At 40.2% G+C, this 13,417-nt stretch overlaps 1 protein-coding gene across 2 annotated transcripts; it reads right to left on the reverse strand.

Annotated features, from left to right (window-relative positions):
* Nucleotides 1-475: 475 nt before the first annotated feature.
* On the reverse strand, nt 476-13,153 carry LOC106943381 (protein spire homolog 2-like). 2 transcript variants are annotated; one of them, XM_015026694.1, is made up of 11 exons: nt 13,042-13,153; nt 12,755-12,919; nt 11,054-11,140; nt 10,259-10,376; nt 7,915-8,075; nt 6,438-6,660; nt 3,708-3,829; nt 2,462-2,599; nt 2,315-2,382; nt 1,958-1,985; nt 476-607 (listed from the first exon to the last, which is right to left on the reverse strand). In XM_015026694.1, exons 1-11 carry the CDS (start codon nt 13,120-13,122, stop codon nt 506-508), a joined length of 1,293 nt encoding a protein of 430 aa, XP_014882180.1. In that variant the 5' UTR covers nt 13,123-13,153; the 3' UTR covers nt 476-505. The 2 variants fall into 2 exon arrangements, with proteins under 2 accessions (XP_014882180.1, XP_014882181.1); XM_015026695.1 differs by lacking the exon at nt 1,958-1,985 and having other exon boundaries at nt 522-607.
* Nucleotides 13,154-13,417: the final 264 nt, after the last annotated feature.

The following is a 13,417-nucleotide window of genomic DNA, read 5'->3' on the forward strand; positions in this document are numbered from 1 at the left end:
AAAAAATGTCATACATTTCCATAAAATCACCTAATAAAGCTGAGATGTGTGAGGCTCGCGTTGGTTCCCACCAGTGATTTGTATGAATGTGCTCCAGTAAACATGTTCATAAGTGGCAGGGTTCTGGAGAACGGTGAGATTTTACGATGTTGTTTTCACCTGCCGAACCTGAACCCAACACAGCTTCCCTTGTCGCCACTACAAGGTGTTTTGTCCGGTAGTGAATGGCTGCCGCAAATGAAAGACTCTTAAAGTTGCAGCGTTTCCCCTCTGCTGGGTTTGACGGCTATAAAACGCACATATTTGTCCTACCGTGGAGGAGGGACTGGAAATGTACACTTCTCTTTACTTTCTTTTAGCTTAAATGTTGAGTTGACCCAATTCTGTTGGCAACAGCCTGCTCTTAGCAGACAGATTGATTGTGTCACTATCACCTTTTCTCTGGGACAAACATAGAGGTATCGAGTTACTTAGACTTTTTAAATTGCTCAATAAAAGCAAAGACTCACTTGTAGACTTGGCTTTTGTGTTCATGGCCTTTTGGGGTGCTGTGAAATCCCACCGTGTACACAGGAATATGAGCCATCTTCTTGGAGGGAATCTTCATCTGAATTCAAGAAACGCGAACAACATCCAGTCAGAAAAAGCAGAAAGTTGGAGGAAAAGAAACAGTCGTGTGACATTAAGAGATGTTCATTAAAATAACAACTGACTCATACAATTTATTCGTAAAATAGGTCAGTATTATTTTACTCTCATTGCACAGCAACAAAGCACTGAACACACGTACAAACAGATGCAGACATTTTTAATTAACGGTGAGAGTGACATGAACACAGACGAGCCACAGCACCGCACGGACCACAAACAACAAAGCACAACAAATCCAAACCTACACAGCACAGAACCACACATCCAACACTGGCCGGCACTGAGGCGACAAACGAAAAAACAAAAACAAACAAAAAGAGCAACAAAAAAAAAAAAACAAGAAAAGAAAAGAAATTTGACGTCAACAGCGGATTAAACCAGTGCTAAAAACTAAAATACCTTTATTAACCCGTTTCTGCTGCAGCCTTTCTCACACTCCTTAACACTTTTCATGAACCATTTTTAAACTGACTTGCAAAGTAAACAACTAATAAACATAATCAAAAGATTAACAGGAGATAAACTTGTTCTACTGAGGCTGTAAGCTTTTGAATTTGCACATGTTTAAAATTTTAAAATTACATGTTCTTCTGTCATTGTGACGTTGCTGAGTAGAAATAATAGAGGTGGATAAATGTGGTTCTTTAAATCGCCTTCATTTCTGATTCACATTTTTCTCACAAAATGAAGATCATGGAGACACCCGACTTGTTTCAACTTGAAAAATGTGCTCTGCATTATAAACTCCGCATAAACCAACTAATATTCAAGCCATATAAACAGAGTAGGGATGCACCTACATGATCATTTAGGCCAGTGTTGATGTCCTATATTAACATTACCAGCTGTGGCTGATAACCAATATTATACATATTCCCCTTCCTTTTTAACACGAGGAAGAAAAAAAAATGACCAGACTGCTGACTCAGCTTCTCTGCTTCAGTTAAACACCAAACAATCCGGCTCTGGATCAGAGTCACATGACCAAACAAATGCCGCGTGATACACTTCCCCTCTCTCCTGAAACACATATACTAATGGCAACAAGATGGAAATAAACATCAGTCATTAATACTGGGCCAGTTTTAAGTATGGGGCCAAACGACTGACATAGGTCAATTAGACGGCAAATGCTAATTAATCTGAGAGAATAATACACAAACATTGTTTGCTTCAAGCAATGAAAATCAACTTGCTGTATTTTTATGAGTGTAACTATTAAAACAAATATATAAAACTATTTAAAACATAGAGAGACACAAGCTAGTATTTGGGAATAAAAGAAATATTATATGTCTAAAGTTACCTTTGCACTACAAGAGCCACACACTGACCTGCAAGAGGAACAAAAACAAATGAGTGTTACTACAATTCAAATCTTAAATAGTTTCTAATTCCTGTGCTTCACACTCCAGTCGTTTGATATCAAGCTGCAGAAATTATTGCATGAAAACAAGTTTGATTGCCTTATCATTTATCTTCGTTTATCTATCAAACCTTTAAAGAGTGAAAAACATAACAGTGGCTAATGTTTTGGAGAAATTCGGTCTTTCCGTGTTTCGTGTGAAGCTTAAGCACGGGATCAATGTTTAAAGATAAAATGAATAAGAATAAATATTCCAAGAAACGCTCAGAAGGTCCAGTCAAAACTTTTCTCGGCTACCTTTTGCACAGTAAGCACGTAGATGGCCACGAGAAGAGAGGGAATCTCACTCTGCAGCAGCAGCAAACCTGAGGAATCAGACGCAGTAAATACCGACGGCATTCACTGCAAACACAGCAGAGGAGACGAGGAAACCAGAGCTGCTACCTTTCCTCGCTTCAGGTTGCTGTACAACTCCTTGCTCTGAAGATATTTCTCCATTTCTGCCTTGACGAGTACTCGACGCACGTTGATGATCTCGTCCAGCGTAAGGGCCAGACTCTCAACGGGGTGGCTGAACTCCTCCTGAGGAAAAACGGAGGATAAACACACGAACGTACGAGTTCAACGATAAATATATTCAGAAGGCGTAATAAAGAGGATATTCTAAACCTGTAAAGTTATTGTTCACGTTGCAGAACGTGCATCAGCATTCCTGCGGCACTAGTTGCTTTCATGAACAGCATCTCAGTAGGACATCCTGATCCTTACTTTATACAGATGATGAGGCTCTGCTAAGAGTCTGCAGCCGTTTGGGAAGTGGCCAAGAAGAGAGTCAGCTCAAGTCAGAGGTCATGGATCTATACCAGAAAAATCTGGATTCTTCCTCCAGATTGGGGTTAATCTCCTGCCTCAAGGGAAGGTTCGAGCATCTTGGCGTCTTCTTTAAGAGTGATGGTACGACGGAGAGATCGGAGCGTTTCTTAGACCGATTATGTTGAAAAACAGAAGCCAAAGCTCCGGATTTAAACGTCCACCAAAATATTAGAAGACCAAGATCAAGACTGAGGATATAATTTAACATCCTCTATGTAGAGAGAGATGTCAGATTAGAGCCACTGGGTTAGTTAGGGTCACTTGAACCTGTAATTATATTGCTCTTTGGTTGTCTTCCATTAGAGGAAGTGATCCAAAACGTGGGTCAGTCCTAGTAGATCTACTCTGGTCTTGGAACTCACTGGGATGTCCAAATAAAAACAAAAAAAAAACGTCACTGGGTTTTAACCAGTTCCTTGACGTTAACGTTTCCTGTTTTGCTGTGAATGTTCAGTAAAGTTTGTGTGCTGTTGCCAGACTCGGCCAGGACTCTCTTGTGAAAGAGATTTTTTTATGTCAGTGGGATTTTGCTGGTGAAATAACATTTAATAGTAATAATAATAATAAAAAAAAACAAATGGGAAGGGGAATGTTTTTGAATTAGGTCCTGATCCGTTACTGCCACAGTGTGTGTGTGTGTGTGTGTGTGTGTGTGTGTGGATCAGATTGGATTGATAGACGGATGGATTAGAGGTTTTAACCATTTCATCTGAGCTTTATCTTCTCACTTATTCGGAAAAAAATGGAGGTCTGAAAGACACAATGCTGAATCTAACTCTTCACGGTGTTCTCTCTTCACCATCTTTTTTTATCTCACCATCCACTGGTCTCCGCTTCTGGAGTCCGTTGTCGTCTCGAGGCCCTCCGTGGCCTCGTCGACCGAACTCAGAGACAGGCGAGCGGGAGACGGCGGCGCCCAGCCGTAGACGGGGAAGGAAGCTGGGCGTGGAGAAACGGATTCAAAGTCAGCGAGAAGGAAACGATGAATAAAATACAGAGAGGTGGAGGGGTTGTGCAGCTGAGACTGCATGAGGAAGGCACATGTACCGGCCTAACTACTCCATGAATTACCCATCAGCCTCTGTCGTTCGGCGCCATCTCAGATCTCAGCCGCCGTACACCGTTCGGCGAACTCCTCTAAAGCCGTCGTGTATTATTAATCTGATTTCAGGAGAGAGATTTGGCCCGTGCTGCTTCGTCTGCGGGGCGGGCGGCCGTCACACGGCTCAAACTGGGTGCCTCTCTGCTGCTGCAGACGGAGGCCATCGATTTGGCTCAAACAGGCCGAGAAGACGGCTGAGACAGGCCAGCAAACATCATCCGTACATACAATTTGGATCAACTGCTGACGACAGATGCAGCTTACAGGCTTACATCCCTACACAGCCCCCAGCTTAAGCATAGGGGCCCCCCTGCTGGCAGGGCTGAGTACTACACGATGAACCTCTGCGGATTGCTGTGCGGAAAGCTGGGAGAGGACCCGGATCGTTTTTCAGACGGCGAGGCTGTTAGTGCACAAATTGTTGCCATCGAGCCGAACCTTCGCTGCTGAAGCCCCATCGCCCAGTCTGACTTTATCAGCACATCTTTTTTTTTTTTTTTTATCCAATTACAATCCATCAAACGTCTGTTAGCATCCGCAGGGCTGATCTGATCCCCGTCAGTGGCTGCTGTTCCAGCGTGGAGAGAAAAGGCTCTTATTTCAGCGAAGCAGCAGTAATTTAATAACTTTTTGTGCTTGAAGCAGAGAACGGAGGCAGCAGCGACGTAATGTCTTCGAAAATCACCAAATTATTCCGAATTGTGTCCAGCCCAAGTCAGAAATGGAGGAAATAAAGTGTGACGTTTGTAGTAAAAACAGTGGGTTTGCTGCTGGGCTGGTTACCTAACAAATATATAGTTCCAGCACAGAATAAGAGCTTAAATTTCACTGTTTGGGATAAGGAGTTACAGAGCTGCCCCTCCCCCACGTGTTTCTGAACACTGCCAGGTAATTGGTTGAAATATGACTGCTACATGGAAGGTCATGCTGAACATTAATTCTCCGGTTTTTAGAACCACTGGAAAGTTTGTCGAATGAACGCCACATGGCGTTTACCGCCACCACACTCTTATTTTTTTTTCCAGGCTTTCCAACATATTTTGAAGTCTTCAGCTGCTTTGGTTTAAAGTTTTTGCACAGTGTTGCTCTAATATGTTCATCTTAAGTTCTTAATTTTGCATATGCAACCTAAAGAAAACATGGTTTTTTTCTGAGTGTGACAAATTTCCCCTTTTTCCATTAACCTCAAAGTCAAAATCTGAGGACAGAGTCACTAGTCGGTGCTGATGAAAATGATCCAAAATGACTTTCCATATTGCCACAGTTTTCCCTCGCTAGCCTATAAATATATTTAAGTAAATAAATAAGTGTGCCTGTGCATTTATAGTTTAGTATTTCTTTCTGTGTACTCTGGTAGCCAAGCAACAACCCTTCATTTCATTAGGAAGAAAAATATGGGTGTTTAGAAAAACTCAGTCATGTCATAGAAGATAACGGAGCGCCACCTCTCCCTCTTACTGATGTACTGCAGCTTTAAAATCCTATACTTGTCAAGCTAACAACTGCATGTCAGTCAAGCTGTTGTTAACCAACTAATATAAACCTATTGTTTTCCCAGTGATGCTTTACAGTGTGCAGAATTGAAAAAAATGGTTATTCGAGTAAGTTTACTTGAACATTTCTTTAACTGGTGTTTATTCTATACCTAAAATAACTTTCTGTTCTGTCCAAACTTTAATTGCTGTGCTTTTGTAAAGCCGGCAGGTAAAAACAGGGAAACAATTTAAGCCTCTGTTTGGCTTCAGCCAACATATCTTTACTGAAGTCAATTGAACTGAAAAAAAAAAAAAACAACAACAAAAAAACCTAAATTTCATAAATCTCAGATTAATTCTTAAGCAGATTTTTGGAAATTTGTCCATCTTTTGTCTTATTTTTCATGTCTCACTGCATCCAGTGATGTCATGTTTTTATTTCCCTTTGCAGAACGAAGATGCATCACGAACACCTGGATTTGCTTTCTGATGCTTTGTCTCCCTCTAAAGGAGGAGAATTGAAACTGCTGCTGAGAGCAAACAGCTGGGTTTCCCAATCTTCCTTTCAGCCAAATTAAAGGGGCCGCAACACTCCAACAAGCTTCAGATGCGAGTCAAGATGCAGATGGGCAGGAGAGTTTAATGGCTGCACATCTCTGAATTGGCTGTGATTGAGACACAAAAAGATTTGAGTTTCTAACTAGTCCTGCTATCTCGCAAAAGTATTCACACTGCTGAGACGGTTTCACTTTTTCCCCACATTACGACAAAACCTTCAGAAATATTATTGGGAATGTTATGTTGTAGATCAACACAATGTGGCTCATATTAGTAGAAAAAAAAAAAAATCCTAATGCAGTTTTAAAACATTTTACCAATAAAAGTCTAAAAAGCTTTGTTGTTTAAAATCTCCTCAGCCACAAACCGTTCATTGATCTAAAGATATTTGGTGAGTGAAAATCCATCAGACCTCGGTGATAAGGAGGCGCTCCGGCACCAGTCAGCGTTCTGGACCGCGGCCTCACGTCCTGCAGTCTGACCGTCTCGCCCAGCTGGGCTGACTCCGACAGCGAGGGAAGCATGTCCCCGCGGAGGAAGGCCAGGTCCTGCTCCGAAAACGATCGGTCTCTTTTCAGCGGCGCCGGAGAGCTCTCAGTCCTCCTCATGTCCCCGCTGTCCGGGGACTCCTCTTCCTGCCAGGGTTCAACGAAAGATGGATATTATTACACACAGTGTTGGAATAGCATGAAAAAAAATAACAAAATTATACATTTATTTATCTATGCTACAATGTAGCATATTTTTTAAAATCAAAATTCTACATCTCAGGTTACTGACCTCCATCTAACTTATTTTTACATTGTAACTATAAATGTTTAGTGTGAATTTATCTCTGGTTAAACTTAAATTCTCTTTCAAGTGAAAGATGTACAATAGATGCTGAACAAACACTGCAAAATAGATCTAGGTTTGGGGGATCAACAGGACTAGCACATAGTTTAGGTAATGGATGTGCAAAGTTTAGCATGTTTTCTTCAGTCATGTCTGAGAAAAATGGAACTTTTGAGCTAAAAGTGCCAACACATTTAAGCCAATCTGCTAGGTTTTTAACAATAAGACAGTGTCTAAAAAATCAATATATGATTGCAAAAAAACAAAACAAAAAAACCCCCAAAAAACACAGTAAATCAGTAGAATTACTGCCTACAGATTTAATTAAATGTTTTTCTTTATCACCTGATATTTTATTCAAGTTATTACAAAAATCTGCTAATATCTCATAGGTCTGTGTTCAGACATTTTGTGCTGCAATACTGTTGAAAACTATAAAAGGTAATTATTTAAGTTCTTAGTTGTAGTTTTTATTAATTGAAAGACACATGAGGGTATATATTTATCTTTTTTTAAGCACTGAAGCAATTTGAACGCAATCCCAAGTGACTAACAACCAGTTAAATCAGCAGTCCCCGAACCTTTGCCTCTAATAATAATAATAATAAATATACATTCAAATTCATATCCTGCTTTTTAAAACAAACAATGACAATTCCATGCAATTTGTCTTCATTAAATTGCAAATTTCAAAAACAAAATATGAAGCAGACTTTCTAAAAAAAAATTGATCAAGTATCCAAGGTAGTTTTCCAACATTTACAACACGTTATTACATATGTCAAAAAAAAGAAGAAAACAAGCATTAAGACCTTTCAGATGGAAGAAATATCTTTAGTCTGGATGTTGTGGGTGTTTGTGCGATCCTAAATTTTACAGGTTTGATATTTTACAAATAACTAAATCTGCATAAAAATGTTTCTCTTTGTCCAAAATAATAATAAAAAAAAGGATTCACCTCTCCGCAGAGAAGAAACTAAACCCACCAGTGCAAGGAACAAGAGTGAGAGAAACACAGAATCAAAACGAGCGACTGCCGATGGGTCTTTTCCCACCTCAGAGATGCTCATCTCCTCCATCTCCGCCAGCGTCGGGGCCTTGAGCAGGATGCGAGGCCGCAGCGACGGCCGGGGCTCCGACACAGACAGATCGATGCATGACGTAGATTTGACATTGCAAGGACACGTCTGAGCCAGACAGGGCAGCGAGCCGAATGCTGAGAGAAGAGAAGCAGACGCAGCATTAGGGGGGAGCCAGGAGCTCTCAGATGGTGAAGGCAGGGGGAAGCTCAGACGTGCTTCGTGTGCAACTCCGGCATCTGGAGCTCATTATCGCAATCATTCGGCGACATCAGAGTGACTGTAGATGCTGCATTTTTAATAAGTGGGTCACAGAAATCTAATGCATTTCTCATTTTCATTTCATCTAAAACATTAATGCCAACCTGGGCATTACTCTGTCCATCTGTAACTGACATCTGGGGTAGGCACTCATTTTGCTTTTCTTTCATTACAAAAAACAAAAGAAGGAAGTAATAAAACTGAAGCGTCTTCTGTTCTGTTTACTAAAACAAAACATGACCAGTGTTACTGATGCTTTCTTAATAATATGCAAACTTTGTTCAACTTTATTTCATCTTTTCTACTCAGGTTTCTCCTGGCCCACACAGGTCACCTCAATAAGACGAAATGTTCTCATTCGAAGATGGAACCGCTTAAAAGAAGCAGTCAAAAACAGACGTAATGTGATGCAAAAAAAAATAAAATTTCTGTTTGTTGGTGAGAGCTTTTATATGGTGATGAATATATATAATGTGAAATATAAAGTGCAACAGTACATTTAGTATGAATGTTGCTAAGATAAAGAAATTAAGTCCAAGAAATCAACAGAAAACGTAGATTTTATGAACTGGTTGCTTTTTGTTGAACCGATTAGCTTCATAGTTTCTAAATGGTTGCATATTTGTTTCTTACTTCTTTACTTCTTAGTGAAGGCTGAAGGAACAGTCACATTTGCTGAATTAAAGGCTAGTTATTATTATTTTATTTTATTGTGAAATTAACATAATCAGAAGGTCAGGATTGTTTTCTTCGTCACAGAGGCAGTGGAGCTCAGGAGTGTCTGCGATTAATTGATTGAAATATTATTTTCTCTGCTGTGCGTAACTAATAAGGCCTTTATAAGAATCGGATCGTTTTACTTTATGTTTTTTAAGACTTGGCAGCTTTAAAGTGCATCTGTCCTGTTATTTATGTTCTTTCTCCCACAAAAAGGACAAACTAGCCGACCTTCATCTGGAAATAGCTGATCAGTATTTGTAAAATTTGACACCATGTATCAGCAAAGTGTCTGCAACTATAAACAGAAAGGCATTATCATATCAGTGTTCAGGTCTACCTTATGATTCTACTTAAAATGACTCAAAAAGACAGAAAACAGTGATGGAAAGGCATGTCAAAACTTATAAGAGAATAAATTTAAAATACAACCAATTAAATCTGTCATAATCTAAGTTACATGTAGGAAGGCTTCAATTGGAGCCAATAGAAGTTGTTTTTAGTTGCATTTAATCTGATGGCCAGGAGGAGGTGACACATTATTAGAAATGTGCGTAAAAGTCTATGGAAAATTAAATTCAGGTTTAAATCACTTCACTTTATCTACAATTCAAAATGAACGTCTTCTTCTCAAAGCACTTTATCAACATACAGAGCGACGATCAATTCAGATCAATACATGCACAGTTCAGATCCAGTACAATTCAAACCTAATGATTGATCACCTCAGCGGCTGCCCATGTGATCATAATAACGGGTTTACTGTTTGTGGACACGTGTGGCTGTAAAATGGTGAACATCACCAGAATGATGCCTTTTAAATTAGCTTAGAGGATTAAAAACTCGTTTCAGGCAGCAGAAGGAGGCGCCTCCTCTGGGGTGCCATTCATGCAAAACTGTCACTGAACCTCAGTAAACATTTTCCTGTAGAGTTCACCATTTTAATTAAAATTCAGCAACTTTCAGCTCCCGTTCTGGTGCTCTTCTTTAGGGAGACAAACATCAACCTGAACTTCTAAATGTGGCTGCAGAATTAATGTCTCTGGGTTGCAGAATCCAAAAGACGTTTGTCAATTTAAATCATGTCAGGAACAGAATCTCCTTTTTAAAGAGTAGATTTTGTACCTTTTTAGACCAAAACACCAAACCTGAGACACAGTCATTTATTTTTTTTTTCTTCAGATATTTTTACTACCTTTTTCCTTTAAGCTCTTTTATCATACTTTGTCTCTCTCCTCTTGGTGTGATGCATTAACGGATTATGCCGTTTAATGCCTCGAAACTGGAATCAACATTTTGTACGATACTTCAGAGGGTGAAAACATAAAAGTTTGGCTCTTACGCCTGGCGGTGTGCGGCACCACAGGCCTGAGCTTCCTCTCCTGCTTGATCTCTGCCAGAATCCGGTCATGAAGCGAAGGCTCCCGCGGAGGAGGAGGAGGAAGGCTGCGCTCTGAGACCTAAGCAGAAGAAAATATTTCACCACATCTGCTCATTCAAAAAAAAACAACAAAAAAACCCCACTAGAAACCAAGATTTTCCACCAGACAAAGTTGTCCTATTTATACAAAAAGCAACGGTAAAGTTTTCACACCCCTAAAACTTTTCCAGATTCTCTCTTGTTACAACCACAAACCGTCTAGTTTCTAGAGCAAATATCGCAGTGCACTTGAAGTAAGACAAAACTTACTTAAAAATAAACTTCTAAAGGAGTAAGAACTTTTTTCAAGTGAACAATTTCTTAAAATTGATGAAAACTTACTAGTTTCACTGGCAGATTATTTCACTTATAACAAGAAAATCTTAGAACATGTTAGACTTGAGATTGGATCAGAGGTTCGTCTATAGAAAACAGAATCTATCTGCCAAATCTTCAGCTAAGAGAGTAAAAAGCAACAAACTTCAGCTGTAGATTTGTAAATAGGAAGAGACATGTCCGCAAAAGACCTGCAACTTCAAGCAGCAGCTTCTTCTAAGTACAGATTGCAAAACATTTTTGAAGAGTTAAAGTTTTTTTTTTTTTATCTGCATCATTTACTTTCAGCTCTACTTTGTGTTTACGAAACAAAACCCCAATAAAATACGTAGACGTTTGTTGTAATAGGTTGTAATTGATCCTGCAAATGGATCCACTTACAGGTTTAAGAGGAGGTCTGGATCTGATGAAGTCCAGGATCAGCTCATGGGCGCTTCTCTTCACTCTGGTAGGAATATCACCGTCCACCTTTACAAGGCAGGAAACACAACGTCAACTTAGGGAACGCTAAAAACAACAACAGCAACAAAAAAAATCATACAGTCACCCACTATTACATCACAACAACATCTAATTGCAACAAAAAAATGTTATGTTGAAGCTTCAATAATTGACTTTTAGGCCTCTGACAGCTTTAAAGACACCAGGCTCTTTAAAGCACACATGAGCAGCATTAGCTGTGATTTGTAGCTTCACACAACGCGACTCTGTGTTGATGTACAAACACCATAAAACAGTAACAGCTGAACACCGCTTTCAGCATTGAAGCAATTATATATATATAAAAATAAAAAAAACCCTCCAATGCGGCCAGAACAACAGAAGGCGGGAGGGTTTCATTAATATTTGTGTCGCTGAGCTGAATAATGCATCTAGCCGTGGAGAAGGCCTCCAGGCTAACTCCACCACACCATCACCGTTTGCTCTCTGGGTCTGAGTTCAGCGTCTTCCTGCCTCACCTGAAGCTCTGCCAGCTGGTGATGAAAACATCTCCCAGCAATTGTCTTTAAAATTTTTATTTTATTTATTTTTTTCTTTTGTGGATAACATTGTTGGGGATGATTTGAAGCCCAAATCAGCTAACTGCGCTAAGTTAGCTGCTGTAAAACTGTGTAAGCTGAAGGTTGATCTAGGTGTTCAGTATCTATAGCAAACAAACTGAACTCAACATGTCTAAGTTGATGAACTCCGGCTGTTTTTAGCCTGTTTGTATCAGTTTTAGTTGCTACAAGGCTAGAAAGTTGGATCTTTGATTTTTGTTTTACCGTTAATTTCTGTCCTCTGTGCTTCTTGGATTGAATTTTTATGCGAGATTTCTAACAATTATCTCCTCTTAGCTGATGTTTTAGCTTCTGTACTGATATCACATTGTGGACTTCATGGGAATCTCTGCTAAAGACGCTGAAGAGCCGCACTAAAGCTGAATGAGGCCCTAATCAGAATGAATTCCAGTTCACATGTTTTATAATATCCAAGCAATAAATTATAGATAATTGAATTTGTTTTTTTTGTCGTTGATGCTTTATTCTTTCTTTTCCATTTCTTTTCTTTTGCTTTTGTCTTTTTTTCTTTTCTCCCTTTTGTTAGACTAGATTCTTTGCTCTTCTTTTTTCCTTTTCACTCTCATCCTGCCCTGGTTTGATCTGGCAGACATGTCTGGTGTGCAGCGCATGAAGAAGATTAGGTAAAAAGTCAGAGGTAAGAGAAAAGCTCAGTTTCAGAGAGCTGCAGAAAACATATCTATATGCCACCTAGTAGGTTGAAGTGTATTCCAGGAAAAGGTTTTCGTGTCCTCACAACATGAGGTGTTTACTAAACACTTCCGAGGCTTCCTCTGGGACTGATGCTTCTGTTGGATGAGGCTAAGATTGAGCGTTTTTATAACAAACACTTCTGGTGAACCTTCTTCACATTTCCAATTTAGAAGTTACATTCGTTATTTAGCTTTTAGACATGAACCAAAAACTAAAATGTCTCTTTATTTTGCATCTTTATTCCCCCAGCAGCTCTTCTGTAGTTCCAGTAAAAAGTTTGAACTCTTCCCCCTCGATCGCAGCGCTAGCTGAAGCCGTCGACTCTCACCATGACTTTGCGAAGCTGGAACTTGCGAGCTCGGATGTCCTGCATCAGCATCTCGAAGGGCGTCAGGCTGAACTCGGTGGGCAGCGGGTTGAACGGCTGCTCCTGGACCTTCTTCAGCTTCACCCCCTGCCTCAGCTCCTTCATCAGCTGCACCCACAGACGAGCCTGGTGGTGTGGGAAACAACAGAAACGCATCTGGTTCTGTCAGCGTGACGGCTCCGCCCGCACCCGCTCAGACACACAGCGCTGCCGTTGTCCTTTCTGTGAACTCTGTCGCCTCGTCTTACCCAGTCTCTGTGCTTCAGCGCGTCCAGCTCGGCCGTGGATTGGTCCTCCAGAGCTTCTTTGGAGGAAATCTTCTTCAGCATCTGAGCGGCACAAAACAAATGTCAAACATTTATACCGCTCGTGTTTCTGGATCCCTTCTAGAAATCACTTAAAAGCGATTCAGAGTTGGTGGAAAGACTCGAAAAGTGCTGTTCAGAGGTCCAGTCTGGCTGAGCCTGAGATTCTTTGCAACAGCGAATGAGTAAAGATTTTTGTCTGTGGATTTTTGCAAAGCCGGTAGAGACGAACACAAAAGGTGCTTCTATCACTTGAGATCCTGTGAAAGGTAATTTAAAGTTAGTGGCTGCATAACAGCACAATGGGGAAAAGTTCACA

This window comes from Poecilia latipinna, unplaced genomic scaffold (genome assembly GCF_001443285.1).
Source record: "Poecilia latipinna isolate Pla-1442-1.1 unplaced genomic scaffold, P_latipinna-1.0 Scaffold5233, whole genome shotgun sequence".
NCBI lineage: Eukaryota > Metazoa > Chordata > Actinopteri > Cyprinodontiformes > Poeciliidae > Poecilia > Poecilia latipinna.

Excerpts from the sequence above, each read along its gene's own strand:
- LOC106943381 (XM_015026694.1), bottom strand. The coding sequence starts at position 13,122 with ATGCTGAAGAAGATTTCCTCCAAAGAAGCTCTGGAGGACCAATCCACG. Across the intron at positions 12,920-13,041 it reads CGCTGAAGCACAGAGACTGG|GCTCGTCTGTGGGTGCAGCT; the intron begins GTAAGACGAGGC and ends CCACACCACCAG. Across the intron at positions 1,986-2,314 it reads ACGTGCTTACTGTGCAAAAG|GTCAGTGTGTGGCTCTTGTA; the intron begins GTAGCCGAGAAA and ends TTCCTCTTGCAG.